This window comes from Giraffa tippelskirchi, chromosome 11 (assembly GCF_054371585.1).
Source record: "Giraffa tippelskirchi isolate mGirTip1 chromosome 11, T2T-mGirTip1v1.2.pri, whole genome shotgun sequence".
NCBI lineage: Eukaryota > Metazoa > Chordata > Mammalia > Artiodactyla > Giraffidae > Giraffa > Giraffa tippelskirchi.
In genome coordinates this window covers 144,935,325-144,955,794 of record NC_137285.1, presented here as the reverse complement: position 1 = coordinate 144,955,794, position 20,470 = coordinate 144,935,325, and the positions used below count along the sequence as shown (strand labels likewise).

The following is a 20,470-nucleotide window of genomic DNA, read 5'->3' as shown; positions in this document are numbered from 1 at the left end:
GAAGTTGATGGCATCACCTCTGTCTCCAGCCACTTCCCAGGCTGGCAAACTGAAATGCAGAGAGATAAAGAGGGGTGACCTTCCCAGGTGGCGCTAGTGGTAAAGAACCCTCCTGCCAATTCAGGAGCCACAGGAGATGCGGTTCAGTCCCTGGGTCGGAAAGATCTGCTGGAGGAGGACATGGCAACCCACTCCAGTATTCTTGCCTGAAGAATCCCATGGACAGAGGAGCCTGGCAGGCTACAGCCCATAGGGTCTCAAAGAGTTGGACACGACGGAAGTGACTTAGCAGCATGCAAAGAGGCTAACCTAGACATGAACTTGAACTCTGGCCACTGCTACGCTCAGAAACACAGAATGATTCAAGCCATGGGTTCCTAACTTGGTGTTGATCAATTCCTTAAAATGTGTACAGCATTTTATGAATATTGGCATATGAGAATAACCTCCTTGGTGACTAAGGAGGCTCAAGAACCACGATCTAACCCATCCCCACACCTCCCCACCACCATTTAACCGACAATGGAATTAGTACAGTCAGCCTTATCTATGTACCTGGTTCGATCCCTGGTCAGGGAACTAGATCCCACATGCTGCAACTAAAGAGATTCCCATATGCCACAAAAGACCTGGCAGAGCCAAATAAATAAATACACTGTTTAAAGTATACAGGAAGATAAGTGTAGGTCATTTGCAAACATTGCTCCATTTTATATAAAGGACTTGAGCATCCATGGATTTGGGTATCAATGGAGGTTCCTGGCACCAATCTCTGTCAAGACTGAGGAAAAACTTTACATATTGCCTTTTATTATTCTAATTATCAAATTTCAAAAAGGCCCTGGGTACCTGGGAAATGAGGTATGCTTACATACAGTCACAAATTCCACATCTGTAATCTCACTCATCACCCCCAGTCAGTCCTGAGATCCACATGAAGCTAACTGGAGATAATCAGGCTACAATGTGCCCATCACCTGCTATGCACCAGGCATGCAACAAGCATGAACACTCACAATTCATGGGGGACGCTCCCTTAGATTGGGGGTCTCCATTTGATGGACCAGAGAAACAGAGCTCAGAGAGAACACTGACTAGCCTAAAGACACACTTTCCTCAAGTGGGAGGAAAGAGATTCCAGAGCCCTGTCACCAATGCAGACACCTCTTCCCTTTCCAAGTCCCTCTGCTCTGCCTAGAAAGGGAACCGGCCTTGGATGCAGCTGCAGAAACGACCACCCCCTACCCTGCACACACTCAGCCTCACTCCCCTCGGTAATAAATCTGGCTGTTGGAGAAACCGGTGAAATGAGTCCTTGGGCCAGGACTTGAGGACCAGTGTGAGGAGACTGGCCAGAATCCTGTCTCCTCGTTATGCCTGACATGAAGGTCTCAGGGCAAGGGCTGGGGAGAGAGCCAGGAGAATCTGCCCATCTCGGGGCAGCAAAAATGCAAATAAGAATGGGCATGTTGGACTCCCCTGGTGGTACAATGGATGGCAGTCCGCCTGTCAATGCAGGGGACATGGGTTCGATCCCTGCTCCTCGTGGATTCCACATGCCTTGTAGCAATTAAGCCTCTGCACCACAATTACTGAGCCCGCGCTCTCGAGCCCTCGAGCTGCAACTACTGAAGCCCATGCAACCTAGAGACCATGTTCCGCAACAAGAGAAACCACCACAACAGGAAGCCTACACACTTTGACTGAAGAGTAGCTGCCACTCTCCATAACTAGAGAAAGCCTGCACTCAACGACAAAGACCCAGTGCCACCGAAAATAAATCCATCAATTATGGTTTTTAAAAGAACGGGCATGTCGCCAGAGAGAAATTACCTGGAAACAAACTGTATATATCACGCTACAGATCTGAAGCTTCCCAGGGGGTCAGTGGTAAAGAATCTGCCTGTCAATGCAGGAGATGCAGGTTCGATCCCTGGGTCAGGAATATCCCCTAGAGAAGGAAATGGCAACCCATTCTAGTATTCTGGCCTGGGAAATCCCATGGACAGAGGAGCCTGGTGGGCTACAGTCAGTCCATGGGGTCGCAAAGAGTGAGACATGACTGAGCCAAAAGACACAGGCTTCCCTTGTGGCTCAGACAGTAAAGAATCCACCCACAATGCAGGAGATATGAGTTCGATCTCCTGCAGAAGGGAATGGCTACCCACTCCAGTATTCTTGCCTGGAAAATCCCATGGACAGAGGAGCCTGGCAGGCTGCAGTCAGTCCATGGGGTCGTGAGGAGTAGACACACCTGAGCAACTGAACAGCAGCCTGTGGGAAGCTGAATTGGTCCAGCTCGCGCCCTTCCCCATCACCCTGGCCATGAGACTCTGCACTACACTCAGTCTTACAGGTGGCCTCTGATTCTTCACTCCTTGACTTTGGATTTGGTCATCTGACTTGTTTGGCCAATGGGATGGTAACAAGCATGATGCAAACACGGGCTTGACATGGGCTTGTGAGGCCCTGCCTCCAGGGCCTCTGCCTCTACAGAAGAAGAGCGTCCCCAGGGAGCCCCGGCCTCTTCAGTCTGGGCCCAGAACAGACACACTTGGAGCAACCTGGCCCTCAGTGAGGAGCCAAGCTCACCCTGCGCCTGGAGGCTGAGCAGCGGAGCGGAGCCCAGCTAAACCAGCCCAACCACAGGCAACCAGCGGACACACCAGAATCAGTGAGGAGCTACAATCAACCAGCAGACACCCAAGTAAGGATAAATGATTGTTGTTCTATACGCCAGGGCCTGCAGGCTAAATCCAGTTCTTCCACCTGTTCTGTACAGCACACCATCTGAGAATGGTTTGTACATTTCTAGATGGTTGAAAATAACTCAAAAGAGGACTATTTTATCATGTGAAAATTATATGGAATTCAAATTTTAGCCTCCATAAGCAAAGTCTTAGAATACACACATCTCTGGCAGCTCTCACACGGTGATGGATGGCAGAGCTGAGTAGTGTGACAGACACTATATGGGGTCACAAAGCCTAAAAGACTTACTATCTGGCCATTTACACAAACATTTACAGACCCTCATTCTAGTGCACTGCGTTTGGAGGTAGCTTGTTACACTGTAACAGCTGACTGGCTGTACAGTTATTACTACTTGCCATGAGCTAATGAAAAAAGAACAAACTTTAATATGTAAATAATGCATTCTGGCAAAGATTAAGAAACACTGTGGCAGTTGTATTAACAAAAAGATCTCCCAGTGTTTTAAACAGAGACAAACAAATAAAGAAAATAAGTGTCATATGCCACACAAAAGCAGAAGGGCATGCCAAATTCAGAAGAATCTGTGTCTAAGTCGTCACTATCATATTCACCCTATAAACAGCGATTTAGTTTCAGTAACGCATGATCCAACACAGGACACTGATTTTGTTCATTTGAATTACGTTGGTTTGTGTAGTTCTGTTCATTTTATATTCGTAAGTTTGTCTTGGTTTAATAGTTGTTTAAAAGCTGTAAGAATTGTTGTGTTTATTTAAGTTTCTATGTTTAAAACTTTTAAAGTAACTTTAGAGTAAAATTAATGTAATCATAAATAATTGGGACTCCATAAATGATAAACGCGAAGAGTCAGATATGACTGAGCAACTGAGCTGAACCGAAACGATAACAGTCAGACACCTGACCAACACGTACTTGAAAAAATGTTCAACATCAGCAATCATCATGGAAACGCAAATTCAAACCGCGCTGAGATACCACTTCACACCTGTCAGAATGGTTTTCATCAAAAAGACAGGAAATAACACGGGTTGACGAGGCTGTGGACAAAAGGGAACCCTTGAGCACTGTTTCAGGTATGTAAATTGGTGCAGCCACTATGGAAACCAGTTAAACACTTCTGGGTGTTTAACCATAGGAAACTTAACACAAAAAGATATTTGCACCACCAAGTTCACTGCAGCATTATTTATAACAGCCAAGAAATGAAAACAAACTAAATGCCCACCAATGAATGAATGGATAAAGAATATGTGGATAGATATACAAGGGAATATTTTTCACCCCATAAAAAAGAGGAAATCCTGCCATTTGCAACAGCATGGATAAGCCTTGAGGGCATTGTGCTAAGACAAACAAGTGAGATCAAGACAAATATTATATGATCTCACTTACACGCGGAATCTATACACACAGAATCTAAAACAAAAACCAAACAAACCCTGAACTCATAGTAAATAGATTGATGGTTGCCAGAGGCAGAGGGTCGCGGGTTGTTAAAAATCGATGAAGGTAGTCAACATAAATTAGTGCTGGGTATGTAATGTAGAGTTTGGTAACTACAGGAATATGTATAACAATATACATATATACATATATTTCTTTTAAAAAGTGGCCTCAATATAACACAAGTGAGAAACACTTGCAGGAGAAGTGCTGAGGAGGCAAGAAAGTTGAAGGTCAAGTTAGCAGTTGGTTTATATTGAAAATTCAGAATAGTTTTTCATGTTTTATTTTTGTTCCATATAGTAGATTTTAAGAATTATAGACTCAGTTCCAGCCAAAACTAGTTAACTAGAGTATTATATTTTATGTGAGGAGTGGGCATATCTTTGCTTTGGTTCATGCTGCTGCTGCTGCTGCTAAGTCGCTTCAGTCGTGTCCGACTCTGTGCGACCCCATAGACGGCAGCCCACCAGGCTCCCCTGTCCCTTGGTTCATGATTTAATAACAAAACTGCCAGCATTTACAAAAGTTATACAAGTCAAGCCATTTAATGCTTCTGACATTGAGAGGAACCTTAGGATTGAGGTCCATATTTTCATTCTTAGAAAAGCTGGCATTGGCATTCAATAGTGTTTTAAGATCCATAACATCTTAGAATGTGAGAAAAGTAACTTTTTTCTAGCATCATCTTCCACTTTTCCCTCTCAGCACACCTTGTACCTCTATCACTCTATTACAGGGTACCCTGTGCCCTATTACACACGTGCCCTTGGACATTTGTACATGCTATGCCCACTGCTGGTGATTTCGTGTTCCCTCGGTTCCTGACTCTATTGGCCACTCACTTCAACTCATCTCTCAAAACCTAGTTCAGGCTTAGAAGCAAAGATATCCCAGAAACAATGTGCACAGCTAGTGCCCAGAGATTTGACTTCTAAATACTATTTCTCACTAAAACACATTAGAGCTCCTATGGGTGATAACTAGAACATCTTCTTTGGGACTTCCCTGGCAGTCCAATGGTTACAATGCTGTGCTTTCACTGCAGGGGGTACAAGTTCAATTCCTGGTCAGGGAACTAAAGACCCTGCATGCCCTGTGGTGGGACAAAAAAAAAAACAACTTTGCACAAGAAAGTAAGGACAACAAGCCAGTCTGAATGGGTTATTGCTGGTCAAATCTAGGGCAATTTAAAGCTCAAAATGCATCATGAGAGGAATGGACTATAGCACAATGAAGAAAAAAAAAATCCATAAGTGTAGAAGGAGTGGTTAAAAGTCCTTTCAAGCCATGAGAAACAATTGATATAGGCAAGAATCATCAATAGTTGCTGAAAGCACTGAGTTAGAGAGAAGACAAACGGACATCACGGGCTCTTGCTACCTGCAGTGAGAAAGACACAACATAACCAGGGCCAAAAATCTATAACCTGAATCTACCGTGAGGAAACAGTCAGGCAAACCTAAACTGTGGAAGGTTCTGCAAAGAACTGTCCTGAACTCTTCCAAAGTAGCAATACTGCGAAAGAGAAACGCAATCCTGGGAAACTGTTCTAGAATTAAGGAGACTAATGAGACATGACAAGTAAATGCCATGTGTGATGCTTGAGTGGGTCCTGAATGATGGGAAGACTATCAAGGCCATTACTCAGGGCAATTGGGAAAATCCGAATAAGGACTATAGTTGAGACAGTACTGTATCCTGAGTATAATAATCATACTGTGATTATATAGGACAGGGATTAGCAAAGTACTGCTTGGTAGGTCAAATCCAACCCCTCATCTGTTTTCACAGCCTGTGAGTTAAACATGGTTCTGCTGCTTGTTTTTCATAACTGAAACTTTTTCCGTATAATTTCATTTGTATGATTTGCAGAACCTACATAAATTCAAATTTCATTTGAAATTATATGAAATTCACATCCGTGTTTATAAATAAAGTTTTATTGGAACCCAGCGACACTTGCTCACTCACGTGCTGTCTGTGGATGCTTTCACAACCGCAGAGCCGGATAATGGTGACAGGCACTGCATGGCCATGAAGCCTGATACCTGGAACTATGTCCCAAATAGTTCAGAAAAAAACAACAGAATGTGTGTGTGTGTGCACGCGCGCGTGCGCACGTGCCTGTAGGTAGCTATGCTGTGCTCTGCGGCGCTTAGTCACTCGGTTGTGCCCGACTCTTTGTGACCCTCATAGACCGTAGCCCACCAGCTCCTCTGTCCACGGAATTCTCCAGGCAAGAATACTGGAGTGGATTTGCCATTCCCTTCTCCAGGGGATCTTCCCGACTCAGGGATTGAACCTGGGTCTCCTGCACTGCAGGCAGATTCTTTACCATCTGAGCCACCAGGGAAGCCAGGACATACAGAGAGAGACTGAAGCAATTGTTATAAAATGTTAGTAACAGGTGAAGCTAGATGCAGGGTGCGTGGCTATTGATCATACAATTCTTATGCTTTTGTAGAGTTTGAAATTTCAGAATAAAGAGTTAATAGAAATGAGCAAATACGCATGAAATGCATTTGCTCAGATTCTCAAACACACACAGAAGCCTGACCTGCTTCAAATGTCCCTTCTTCCCTTCCTGGACCAGCCCATTACCCCTCTTCCCTTCTCTGAGCTTTGCCCACCCCCAAGCCTGGTCAGACCTGCTTGCCTCCCCTGACGTCTTGCGCTGTTGCAACCATCTGCTCACACTTCATCTCTCCCATCAACCCGGGGGTTTTCAGACTCTGTTCTGGAGGGCGTGTCACAAGCCTTTGTACATCCAATCTTAAGTTTTAAAATAAATCTCCACTTTATGATGGAAGCTGAAATGGAAAACCCTGAGACCCCATTTCACATCTGCTTCTCCCCAGAACAGTAGGAGTCTGGCGGGCGGAGAGACGAGCTGACAGCAGGGGAGCGATCCCGCCTCACGGTGTCCTCTTTAAAAGGAGCCCTGGGGAGTCCCCACCCAGGATCCACCCGGAGAAGCAGACCTCCCCAGGAGCTGCCTGGGACTTCTCACGCTATGGCCAGAAAGCACTGGTAGCCGGGTCGGCTTGCCTCTTCCCAGTGGCCGCCAAATTCGGAGCCTCTATAGCGAAAAGTGCACACACAGGTCATTATGGTATGCATTTTTAGCCTCATTCCTGGCTCCATTTAGGATCTCCACCCTTGTTTTTCTTTCTTCTCTCTCTCCCAGTTTTAATATGCTATCGTGTTATATTTTATATATCCTGCTAGGCTGCCCTAAATCCCTTTTGGAACCAGATTGGGCCTCAGTGAAACATTTAAATAGAAACCCTGTGCTGGACTCCTCTTTCTTCTGCCTCTTTCCCAAACCACATGGCTGCCTGGTACTCCCCAGGCACCTCATGCCTGCAGCATCGTCTCCAGCCTGTAGTGTCTGAGGGCAGCCTGGCAAGCCTGGCAATGATTTATGGAGTCTGCAATTTCCAGGGAGATGAGAAAGTAGAGGAAGGGGCATTTCTTTTCTAAACATCCAGAAGTGAATGCAAAACTCCTTCCAAGGGACTTCCTGGTGGCGCAGTGGATGGGGGCCCACCCACCAGTACAGAGGATATAGGTTTGATCCCTGGTCCGGGAGGATTCCACATACTGCAGAGCACCTGGGCCCATGTACCACAACGACTGAATCCCTGCTCTAGCTCCCATGAGCCACAACTACTGAGCCTATGTTCTGCAACTACTGAAGCCCACACGCCCTAAGAGCCCACATACTGAAACTACTGAGCCCGCATGCTGCAACTACAGAAGCCTGGGCACCTAGAGGCCGTGCTACACAACAAGAGAAGCCACCACAATGAGAAGCCTGCACGCTGCAACAAAGCCCCTGCTCCCAGCAACTAGAGAAAGTCTGAATGCAGCAACGAAGACCCAGTGCAGCCAAAAAATAATAAATAGAACTCCTTTCGAGGAGGTCAGGCCTTGAAGGAGAGATGGAAAGTGGAGATGGCCATTTGGTTCATCTAAATCTGGGCCCCATCCCTGCATCACATTGTAGGCAATGGGACCAGCTTGCCTCCACACTGAGGGGAGATGGAGACGAACCTCGTACTGGGCCAGAAGAAGGAGTGGAAGAAAGTCAACCGAGGCCAGGAGGCAGGAATAGGCCAGACAAGCAAGGGAGGTGGAGAGGGCCAGCAGGCTAAATGAGAGAGTGGGGTCTAGAGTCAGACTGCTCAGGTTTGAATCTCAGCTCAGTTACTCAGCAGCTGTCCAGCTGTGTGCAGAATGACTCCTCTTCTGCAGGCCTCAGGTTTCTCAGCAGAGTAATGGGGAGACTAATACCTGCTTCACAGAGGCATCGCTAGGATCAAATAGGATCATGCTGTGAAGTGTTGAGCACAGACCCAGGTACACAGCAGGCGCTCAATAAACATAAACGGCTATGCTTATCCTTAGAGCACCACCGTTGCTTCCACTGAGACACTACATACTGAGTTATGGAAGGAAATGTGTTCTGTCGGATGGAGGCCGGGGCTTTGGAAGGCAGGCAGAAGGTCAAGAACAGACAAGATCAAGTATGGCTTTGGGACAGGATCTGACACATGAATGCAGTTTATTTAGGAAGTGGGGCTTCTAGATCCTCGTCGAAAATTGGGGCTGTGGTTCAGGCCATTTGTCCTTTTCTCGCACTATTCAGCCAACCCATCATTTGAGCAAGCTGTTCCTCATTCCTGCTTTGCCCCAGCTGAGGCCCCAATTGAGAACACACACACACACACACACACACACACACACACACACACACACACACACACACACACACACAGGCACTGCTCAAGCCATATTGTACTTCTGTTCTCTCCAGGCCTTCAACATCTCTCATGTCTCTGGATCACAAAAGTCAAAGTCTCCATGTGGTACGGTGACCTCCAACCACACCATCCCTACACCCATGCCCACAGCACAGCTCAGAGGCCCTTGGAAGGAACCTCCAAGGAAGCAACATAGCTGCCTCTGGCCACACCCCTGAACTGCGGGCCACGTCCACTCTTGAGAGATGGAGCTGGTCTAGGACCAGGCTGCAAACTCCAGATCTTCCTATTCTCCCTTTTCTCCAGATCCTAGACCCATGCCTGGCCATGAACCTGGAGAAGATGCCTGCTTTAGAGATCCCAAGCTTGCTTGGCTGGGCCATCCCAGGAGTAGACTCTGGTGGGAAAGAAATGGATTTCCCCTAGCCCTTCCCTGGGTATGAGATTTTCTCCCCTGAGACTTTCCCACAGGCTGAGAAGGCATTGGCCTCCTCTACTGAACTCCTACCCATCCTTCAAAACCCATCCCTAATTTGCCCAGCCAAAACCAACTCCTCTTCTCCCTGCCCCTACTGTCTACTGCAGCACCACGACTACCAGCAACAGTCTGGGTTGGGAACAGGCCTCCTCCCCTCATCTACCTTTGCCCCTGCTCCCCACGGCTGGACCACAGACTCTATAAGAACAGAGAGCAAACTCCGTGCATTTCTGTTACCTCTAGAACTTCCTGTGCAGTACCTAGTACATGGGAGTTGCTCTATGAGGCTAAATTGAATTTAATCACATAACCACATGTCTTCCCACAAAGGAACTCCTTAAAGACCCAGGCATCACAGAGAGAGGCTTTCTTTGAAGGAACCCAAGGTCTGCCAGGTACTACCTACAGGAGTTGGAGGGGGTCGCTTACTGAACCTTTTCAGTCCCAGTACCTTCATTAAGAAGGGCAGCCACCTCCACCTGCGGGACTATTTTGAGGAAGAATGTGGTAAACACCAGGCATATAATAATTGCTCAATTAGCAGCTAGACTTTGCAAATGAGCCGATCATCCTTGCTGGCTTCCCTTTCTCACCTCCTACTCACACCTCAATCCACAGCAAGGTGGCTTCTACCTGTGCAACTATCCCTGCCAAGGACACCAGAACCTGTGTGCCCCCTGAGCCAATGGGCTCTCGCCCTCTGCAGCACTGGTCCCTCTGCCCATCCCTTCCCAGGGCTTCAGCTGCATAAGTTTATACACTTGGCTTTCCCCCCCTTGGCTGTATACCCACACACACCTATGTGCCTCGGGACTGCTCCACCTGGGCATCTCATGGGCACCTCCAGCTCTCCCCATCCCAGCCTGAACTCACCTTCTCCTCTGTCTCAGGCTACCTCTCTCCACCTCTCCACACACTTTAGCAGCCATCCCCTACCAAACACATAAGTTCAATGGATTAGAGTCCCACTACTGCTGTAACATATGGCCACAAACACAGGGCCTTAAAACAACACAAATGTATTGTCTTACTTTTCTGGAAATAAGGAATCCTAAAATCAAGTGTTGGCAGGGCTGAGTGTTTTTCAAAAGGCATGAGGAAAGAATCTGTTTCCTGGCCTTTCCTAGTTTCTGGAGGCGCCTGCATGTCTTGGCTCCTGGCTCCTTCCCTATCTTCACAGCCAGCAGGACAGCATCTTCCAGTGTTTTCTTTCTGACTCTGCCTCTCCTGCCCTCCTCTTATAAAGATGCTTGTAACTGCACTGGTACCACCCATGCAATCCAAGATAATTTTTCCATCTCAAAACTCTTAACTTGATCACACGTGCAGTCTCTTTTACCATATAAGATAACACATTCACGGGTTCCAGGGGAGGGACCTGGCCATCTTTGGAGAATCATCATTTGATCAACTATAGCTAACTCCCTTCATCAGCTCCAAATCTCTAAAACAGTCCTCCAGGGATAGAAAAAACATTGACCTACCTCCTTTCCACATCAAATGTCTCCATATGGACCTTCTCAGGTAACATAAAACCTTACCCATCGTGCCTATCTCTACTGTATAGTCAGCAGGACTTCCTCCATTGGGTTTTTTAACAAACTCCCTTAGGGACTTCCATGGTGATCCAATGGATAAGAATCCATCCACCAATGCAGGGAACATGGGTTTGATCCCTGGCCCAGGAAGATCCCACATGCCACTAGCAACAAAGCCCATGCACCACAGCTACTGAAGCCAATGCACCTAGAGCCTGTGTTCCACAAGCCACTGCCATGAGAAGCCTGTGCATCACAACTAGAGAATAGCCCTTGCTCACCACAACTAGAGAAAGCCCACACGCGGCAATGAAGACCCAACACGGTCAAAAATAAATCAATTAATTTAAAATATAATCAAGGAAACCTAAGTAAAGTTAATCTGTGCCTGGGACTTAGAAGCCAACTCAGATGCATGTGTTTGAATAAAGGTCACTCTACTTTAAAAAATACAAAAACCTCCTTAACCCCAGTCTTCCCTTAGCCATCACCCTTCCTATGTCTCCCCTCCACTTCTTACTTCTCATCAAACTTCTGAAAGGTGACTAAACCAGTCACCTCCTTTCTAATGAGGTTCTTATTTCATTACTCTTCTTCAGAATTTCTCAACTCCGATCTATTGACAACTGAGGCCACACTACTCTTTGTTGCAGGAGGCTTTCCTGTGTATTATCAAAGGTTTAGCAGCATCCCTGGCTTTCCTGGTATCTCAGACAGTAAAGAATCTGCCTGCAATGCAGGAGACCCAGGTTCGATCCCTGGGTTGGGAAGATCCCTTGGAGAAGGAAATGGCAATCCACTCCAGTATTCTTGTCTGGAGAATCCCATGAACAGAGGAGCCCGGTGGGCTACAGTCCATGGGGTCGCAAAGAGTCGGACACGACTGAGTGACTTTCACTTTCACTGGCCTCTTCCTTCTAGATCCCAAGTTGTGATGGCCAAAAAAATGTCTCCAGACATTTCCAAATATCCCAGAAAGGGGGCAGGAGGTATAAATTGCCCCAGGCTGGCAACCATGGTCTTACAGTATCAGCTCTTGCTAAAATCACCAGTGACTTCCCCGGCACTAAGTCCAGTGGGTGCTTTTGAGCCCTTCTCTCCAGTCGGACATTGTTGGACATTCCGGCCATCCCACCTCTCAGGTTGCTCTTGCTGTGTCTCCTGTGCAGGACCAAGCTCCCCTTCTGGACCGTACACTGTTGAAGTTCCCCAAAGCTTAGTCTGTAGGCTTCTCCACCTCCCACTCAGCCCGTTCTCCCTGGGCGCTGCCCTCCAGCCCTCTGGCCCCACTGACCACTTAGGCACAGGTGACTCATGAAGTGACATTTCCAGACCTCCTTTCCAAGATCCCAACCCACAATCTAACTTCCTAGTTGATATCACCACTTGGATATCTTGACATCACTCCAAGCTCAACAAGCCCCAAAACCAAAATCAGGATCTTCCCCTCAACCCAGTCTCCTTCTGGTGTTCCCCATTTCTCACAGAAAGACACCATTCCAGACCTGGAGGCAGAACAACTCTGCAGGAGTTGTTCTTGATACTTCCCTCTCCCTTACTTAGGGCAGTCTCTTTCCAAGTCAAATCTCCCTTACCTTTGAAATATTCACAAAGTAGTTCGCTTGTCTCTATGTCTCTGTCCCACCCAAGCCCAAGCCTCCACCATCACCGACTTAGAGAATGACCACAGCCCTCTGACTGGGGTCCAGACGTTCATTCTTTTATTTATTTATTTTTTGGCCACGCTGCTCAATATGTGGGATCTTAATTCCCTGACCAGGGATTGAACTCAGCCCCCCTTGCATTGGAAGGGCAGAATCTTAACCACTGGACCACCAGGGAAGTCCCCTGGATGTCCACTCTTGACCGATGCCCCATCCCATCAGTTCTCCAGCCTGCAGTCGAACTCAAACTTTTTAAAACATAAATGAAAGTTCCTCACTGTTCTTAAAATAGAGAACAAAAGGCCCAGTTTGGCCTGCTGGGATCTATATGACCACGTCTGTCTCTTCCAGACCCCTGGGTTTGCTGTACTCCAAGCACAGTGACCTCCCAGGCGAGCAAACATACCATGCTCCCTTCTGCCACAGGACCATTGCTCATGCTGCTCCATCCATCTTGAGGGGCCTCACAATCATCACCTGGTAGGAATTCTCCTTCTTCAATCACAGCTCAGCTATTAGGAAGCCTTTCCTGACTTTTGGCCACATCAAATCCCTTTGTTGATCACTTTTCTCCTAGCCTCCCTGTCTCTTCACTACCTTTCATAGTCATCATTTTACAGTTACTTATCTTATTCTTTAATTCATTCCATCTTCCCACAGTAAACTCTACGAGGGCAGCACTGATGTCTGATCTGGTCCACCATTGTGTCCCCAGAGTTAGCCCAGTGCTTGGAACAAAGGAGATCCTCGTAAACGGTTAAGGAAAGATTTTCCTACTTGTCCCATGTCCCCACCCCCCATCTCTGTCCAAGTTTGATGCCTGAAATTCATCTTTGATCAGCCTTCCTTTTCAAACCTGAAAATCCCTCTTCCTCATCTTCACATCCTATCCATCAACAAATCTTAGGAATTCTCCCTTTTAAATCTCAAATGTGCCCACCTCTAGCAGCAGAGTTTAAGCCGCTATCTTTCCTTATGTGAATCTCCACTCCAACCTTTTACCCATAATCCCAATTCTCCATTCTGCAATCTTCCAGGTCACACTTCTGTCTGAAATGTTCTGATGGCTTACCTGGCCCTCAGGATGAAGGATGCACTTTCATGGCCTATGAAACACAGCATGATCTGGTCCCCATCTCCCTCCCCGGCTGATTCCCGCCTCTCTGCCTCTCAGGCTCACTGCTGCTGTCCTGTCAGACTTCTTGGGGTCTCTCTCAGCTCTTCTGTCTACAGGGAGCAATTTTTCATCCTCCTTTGACTAACTGCTACTCATTCTTTAAGTCTCAGACCAGAGGAAATCTTGCCCAACCCCCTCAAGTTGGCCAAGAACAATAACAGCAATAGCTGATATTCACTGCGCGCTTGCTAGAGGTGAGCACAATTCTTAAGAACTTTGCAGCATCAACGCATTTCATCTTCACCACCAGCTATGATTATCCTGTCACAGAAAGGTTCAATGACTGGTCCAAGGTCACATTAGATAGTAACTAGCAAACCTGGCTGACACAATGAACTCGGGCTCCAGGCCCCAAATTCCAAAGCACTGTGAACGCTGCCATCTCCCAGTGTCCCCAAAGCGTCTTGGATTCTCCCTTAAGCCGCAACTGTCCTATGTGAATGTATTTGTTCACTGCCCGCTCTCCCCACCAGATGGTCCACTCGCTGAGGGCAGAGACCGTGCCTGTCTTGTTGGAGGCTTTACCTTTAGCTCTGGATTTTACTGCTTTTTTAGCTGAATGTCATGCTCTGCATCCTCACAGCCCCCAGCCCCAGGTCATCCACTCCAGAGGAGGGCTTGGGTAAACCCTTTGTAAATGTCATACAATGGTCCTCCAGACACACACAGGAGGATTCAGGGAGAAATCGCCACACCGCTGATTCTGTTGACTACTAACAGAGGCGGCTCCTCCGAATGGCCCTCAGCCACCAAGAGTCACAGGGGCTAAGGGACAGCAAAATCCATCATCCACTTGTCCAGCAGCGATGGCAGAAAAGTTCTGGGGCCAGGCTAGGCCAGCACATGGCTCCCCCTGCTGGTTTCCTTCTACGTTCCCAGCACCCTTTACCGAGGCACAGCCCAGGAGACACTCACCAGCCACGAGAAGAAGCCAGCTGATTTGTCCTGGGTGGAGATCTGCCCCTCATAGGGGCCGAAGATGCGGCCCTTGGGGATGACCTCATTTATGCAACGCACGTCATTCTCCCCGCTGGCTTCCTTAACCACCTCCATGCCCTGGGGGATGGTGAGGGCGGCCCGGTCTGGGATGCCCACGGGCACCGGCGTGTCAGACACAAAGACTGGGGGACCGTGGTTCGGGCACTCATCCACAAAGTACTCCTGGCAGGACTCACAGACTGGAGGGACGGAAAGAGGAAAGAGAGCTTCAGCTGTTGCAGGGAGAGAGCCCCATGGAGGTGGCTGAGGGGCTGATGAGAAACCCACCCCCAGGACAGCGCAGACCAGTGGGAAGCACACAGCATGAGACTCACGAGTCCCAGCCCTGGCTCCACCCCAGCAGCCACAGGCCCCTGAGTCCTCAGTAACGATAACCCACTCCCTTCCCTGGCGACTCAAGGGACACACCTGCCAATGCCAAGGAAGCCACTAGCCTCCTTTGTTTCAAATTTGAAAAAACAGAAGAAAGGTCATGGCTGGAGTCAGATGGGTGTGCATCTGTGAGCCGTGGGAGCTGAGCCAGGAGGTACTTAACCCTCACCAAACCTCAGTGTCCTCCCCTGGAGAATGGGACCAAATAATAGACACCTCAGCAGCTAAGGGTGAGGATTCACTGAGGCCTGGACCTGTGTCTGGTTACACAGTAGGTGAATGCCTATCATCAGAGTTGCCTCTGCAAATCCCCTAAGCAGAGATGGGGTGGGGGGTGGGGGTGATGGTCGGTGTGATCAGGAATAGCCCCAAGCTCCACTTACACCAGAAGTCCACTTGCTGGAAGCTTTTGGGCATGATGAGGTCACGTTTTCCCTTCAGTTTCCTGGGCTCCACTTCCATGACTGAGGGGTCTGGTCTCCTAGAGCTGGCCAGGACAGGGGCCAGTAGAGAAAGCACAAAGCCATCAGATGGGAGGCTGGTGGGCAGAGAAGCCGAGAACTTGGCCAGAAGGCCACGAGGATGGGGCAGGTAGAGGAGCCCCAGACAGCCTGCTTGTCTGATGCAGCAGATAGTAGAAAGACAGGGGTCCTGAGACCTGGGTTCAGGCCTTCTTGGGTCACTGCTTGGGTTTTTCTAGAGCCCATGCCCACCCCTGGTCCTAGGAGTTGCCCAGAGGAGCCTCTTCCCAGGATCTCCAATCAACCCAGCCGGGAGATGCCCCCCTTCTCCCTCGCCTGTCCCCACCCTGGGGCCTCACCAGGGTTGGCCATACTCTTGGTCTCGGAGCGGCGAGCAGACCTCCGTCTTCACCACCGTCACCATCTCCCCCACCGCCGCCTTGGTCTGCGCCAAGCACTCCTTCATGTTCTCAGTCATTCTGTCCTGCGGACACGAAGGCAGGACGGGCACAGGAAGAGGATCAAAGAGACAGGGGAAGAGGGGTGAGTGGCGAGAAGGCAAGTGGGGGGTCCCATGGAGTCTGGTTACCCTCCCTGCCATCCCTAGAGGAAGCGCTTGAGAACACAGACAACAAAAACAGCTGTAGCCGGGCCAAGAGGAAATGCCATTTCTACCCCGGGCTGGTCCTGGGGACGACTGGAGCCACCAGCCCCATGGGGTCAGGGGCCGGGAGTAGCTCAGGCCAGGAGGCAGGGCTGCGAAGCACAGCCTGGACCCCAAGCCCAGAGGGCAAAGGTATGGGGGACCCATAGGAGCCTCCGCACAAAACTTTGCAGCCAGGGGGTGGGCGGGAACAGGGGCGGGATCCGCTCAAGTCCAGCGGGGGCCAAAGCGGGGCAGGCAGATGAAATGGGCCCTGAGCGCCTGGCTGCAGAGCCCCTCACCCAGGGCTGCCAGGGAATGCAGCCAGGCTCGCTTTGCCAGCTCAGAGCAGGTACAGGCGGGGCCTGGGGTGGGGGGGGGGGTCCCCGCGTGGGCGGCCCTGACTCCAAGCCCCACCCAGCTCTCTCTAGGGGAGTCTCCCTAGCCCGCAGCTTACCGCCCTCCTCCACCACCGCGCTGGGCTTCAGCCCCTCCCTTGGCACCCCAGGGTCCTCATGCCAAGCCCGGGGACACTCTTCGGGTCAGGACAGCGCTCAGCTCGGGCTGCGAGCGCTCTCGGCCCCGGGACTGGGCGAGCAGCGTGTGTGACTCACTACCCGGGGCCCCGCTGGCCACACCCCTGCTCCTCTGCTAATCAGCCCCCTGCTCCCCACCGGGGCCCCAAAGCCGCCGGCAGCGGGGAGGGGTGTGGGGAGACGTGCCGGCCTGCCCCCTTCTCCGAGCCGGCGGGGACGTGTTGGCGGGGGGGTGGGGTGGGGGGGGCGGGGTGCAGGGAGGGGGGCGCGGGCGGCCCGGGTCCGGCCTAACCGCCCCGCCCCAGCCTCCCCCCACCACCCCCGGTCCCCCGGGCACCCCCGCCCCCGGAGCTCGCGGGTCGTTCCGGCCGCGGGTCCGGCGGGGAAAGTGTGAGATGCCGCGATCCGCCCCGCGCGGCGCACCGGCCGGGCGCAGGGGCGGCGCTGGGGACCGGGAAGGGCGCGGGCTCGCCCTCCGCCGCCTCTCACCAACCTTCGCGGCGGGGCGCTCCCGGGCCGGCCCGGCCCTGCCCGGCGCCCGCCCCCCGCCCGCCCGCCGGGCCCGGCATTCCTTGCGGGGGCATGTGGCTTCTTGCCGGCCCCGGGGGCACGTAGCAGGCTGGCGGCCGGGAGGGGGGCGCGCGGGGAGCGGGAGGAAGCGGGCGCCCGGGAGGTGGGGGGGCCCGCCTGGGAGGGATTCCAGCCCCTACGCGGGCCGGGGGGCGCCGGGCGGGGCGTCTGGGGAGGATGAGAGCTCCGGGGAGGCTGGGCCCCGTGGTCCGCCGCGGGTCCCCCCGGGTCCCCTCCCCGACCCCCAGCCTCCGCAGCCCACCCTGAACGGCCTACGGCACGGCCAGAGTGACGCCGACACTCAAGTTGCCGGCCACGCACCGCAAGCCCCTCCTTCCCCACCTGCGCGCCTCGGGTGGCGACCCGCATCTGCGAAGGGCCTCACGCCAGGTTCTTGGCTGCCCAACCAAATGGCCCCCTGCCGCCAGTGATGGTGGCAGGGGTTGGGGTGGGAGGGTGGTCACTGAGGCAGGAACCCGGGGCTGGAAGTTTGTCAAGTGACTCCCCCAAGGTCACACAGGCCATTCGTGGTGACGCCCGCACTGGAGCCTGGGGCCTCCTCTGAGTAAATTGGAAACAGGAGGACCCCCAAAGGTAAGCGTCTTGTCTGAACTGGTTCACTTCCATGCCACACCCTCAGCCCAGGCTTCTTCCAGAAGGATCATTGGAATCACCAACCCCAGGTAGGTTCTGGACTCAGCCCAATAGGTCCAACTGCCGGGTGGACCCAATGGAATTTTAAGGCATCCCTGAACACCCCTGCTCTGAGGCACACTTCTCAACTGGATGGACAACGTTCACACACAACGGCCTTCTGAGCTAGTTAGTCTAGAGTTTAGGAGTCTGGACTCCCAGCATCCACTGCCTGTGTTCAAACCCCTGTGACTGGCTGTGGGACCCTGGGCAGGTGTTAAGGACTCAATGTTCTTCAGTGCCTGTATTTGGAGATAGGGCCTGTGGGGAGGTGATAAAGTTTAAATGAGATCATAAGGATGGGGCCCCAATCTAATAGGGTTGGTGCCCTTTAGGAAGAGGAAGAGACACCAGAGTGCTCTCCCTCTTCCTCCCTCCTGCTCTCTCTCTGCACCAGGTAAGGGCAGCGGGAAGGTAACTGTCTGCAAGCCAAGAAGAGAGCCTTCACCAGGAACCAAATGAGCCAGCACCCAGATCTTGGACTTCCCAGCCTCCTGAACCATGAGAAATAAACGTTTGCTGTTTAAGACACCCAGTTTATGACATTTTGTTATGACAGCCCGAGCTAAGACAGTGGGTTTTCTAACTTCTCTGTGCTCCCATTTCTTCACTGGGAAAATGTGGCAAGTATTAGGTTCTATCACAGACATCTCTGTGTTAAATGGATGGAGAAGAAATTGGAGGGATCTGGTCACCATCTCTGCACATCAGCTGAAGAAAGCTCATTGGGCAGGTGGGTATGAGTGATGTCATGAAGGAGTGGCTTTGAATTCTCTCCATTGCATTGGATTTAAGTCAGTCATTTGCAAACTCTAGCACTCTATTAGGAACTGATTGGTGGGGACCATTTTGCATTGAGCTCTCCTGTTCTAGCCCCTCTGCCCACCCCAGCGATACTTGTATGCCATCCTCAACCTGTACACCATCCTCCACCTGTACCCCATGCTCCACCTTGCCAGGAAGCCTGTGAACTTGCTTTGTATTCTATCTGCATTTCACCTGGAAAACTCCTACCCATCCTTCAGCCCTCACTGCCACCCCCCATAATACCCTCTCTAGCCCTATGTCCCTTTCCTCATGGCCCTTGTCATCCTTAGAGCAGTCTCTTTTTAGCGTGATCGTTTGATTAATATCTGTTTCCCATAATAGATTAGAAGCTCACCAAGGGCAGAGTACAGCCTTTTTGCTCACCACTGAATCGTCAGCACTTGTAACAGTGCCTGACATCGGGGCAGAAATAAGTGAAAGACAAGCAAGATACTAGGGCATAAATGTTAAGGAAGCTCTCATTCTCAGGGTCATGCACTTGCAGGATTGGCACCTGAGAGTGAGTGCGTCCTTAAATTGTACACTTGCTTTCCTTACCTGGTCTCAGCCTTGCCTAGCACATAGCGTACTCTCAATAAATATTTGTCAAGTGAATTGATGGACAAATGACCCATGTCATAACACACCCCACCTCCACTAATATGTCCTTCTGTCCCCATTGAGAATCTCAACCCTATAAGAGATCTCAAGGGGGGTGACAGGGTGGGTGGGTTAATGTTTTGAACCCTCTTCTTGGGGCACTTTCTCATGACTTCTACTAGACAAGGTGGGTGAGGCTGGTATCTAGAGGCAGTGAGGGAAAGTGACAGTGTGATGGAATTAGACTCCTGAAGCCTGGAGCTTGGATTTGATAATAAGTGTAAAGCACAAGCTGTGCAACCATGGGCGCACGACTTCAATGTTCTAGGCCTTAGCATCTTCCTTGGCAAAATGGAAATAATCAAAATTGCCCAGAGAAATCAATGAGACAAAGACTGGGTCAAGGCCCTGGAAAGAGCCAAGTGCTAAGGGTTTATAAGAGATTTTAACAGTAAACTGGCTGCCAGACAAAGGAGTGAGCAGGAAGAGAGAGGAGAGAGGGGAGGGAGATTATGGAGACAAAGGCGGAAAGGAGAGGAGGGAGAAGCAGGCAACAGTAAGAGAATGAAGGCTGGAGGGGAAGAGGGAGAGGACAGGAAATCAGAGAAAAAAAGATGGAAAGAGAGAGACCAAGAGAGAGAAGGAGGGATGCCCCACAGACACTTCTGTAAGTCTGAAATGGCCCTGGGGAGACCATCCTCTTATGAGAAAAGCATTCATCTGAATCTCAAAGTGAGATGTCTATGGACCACTTCCTTTCAGGTCTTATTTTTCATTTATATCCCACCTTCATCCCATTCTTTTTTTTAAAAAATTGTGATGATTTATAACGTAAACCCATACTCAACAGGACAGCTGACAACCAGAGACCTCGTGGAGGAGTGATGCTAGTTATACCCAGAATCTGTTGTAAGATGGTTGGTGATCTAGTTTTCCGTTCAGTTCTGGGCCTCCTGGCAGCTAAGGCAAAAAGGGAAATACGAT

At 50.3% G+C, this 20,470-nt stretch overlaps 1 protein-coding gene across 4 annotated transcripts in view; it reads right to left on the bottom strand.

Annotated features, from left to right (window-relative positions):
- PRDM11 (PR/SET domain 11) overlaps positions 1-20,470 on the bottom strand; it is an 83,411-nt gene that overhangs the window by 32,770 nt on the left and 30,171 nt on the right. For 2 of the 4 annotated variants that reach the window (XM_081538309.1, XM_081538310.1), the window contains exons 2-4: positions 15,997-16,121; positions 15,560-15,663; positions 14,721-14,983 (exon numbers count right to left, since the gene is read on the bottom strand). In XM_081538309.1, coding sequence (XP_081394435.1) covers positions 14,721-14,983; positions 15,560-15,663; positions 15,997-16,115 — 486 coding nt within the window. In that variant the 5' untranslated portion in view covers positions 16,116-16,121. Of the gene's footprint in view, positions 1-14,720; positions 14,984-15,559; positions 15,664-15,996; positions 16,122-16,737; positions 17,319-20,470 lie in introns of those variants that run through there. The other 2 variants (XM_081538311.1, XM_081538307.1) reach the window with 2 other exon arrangements.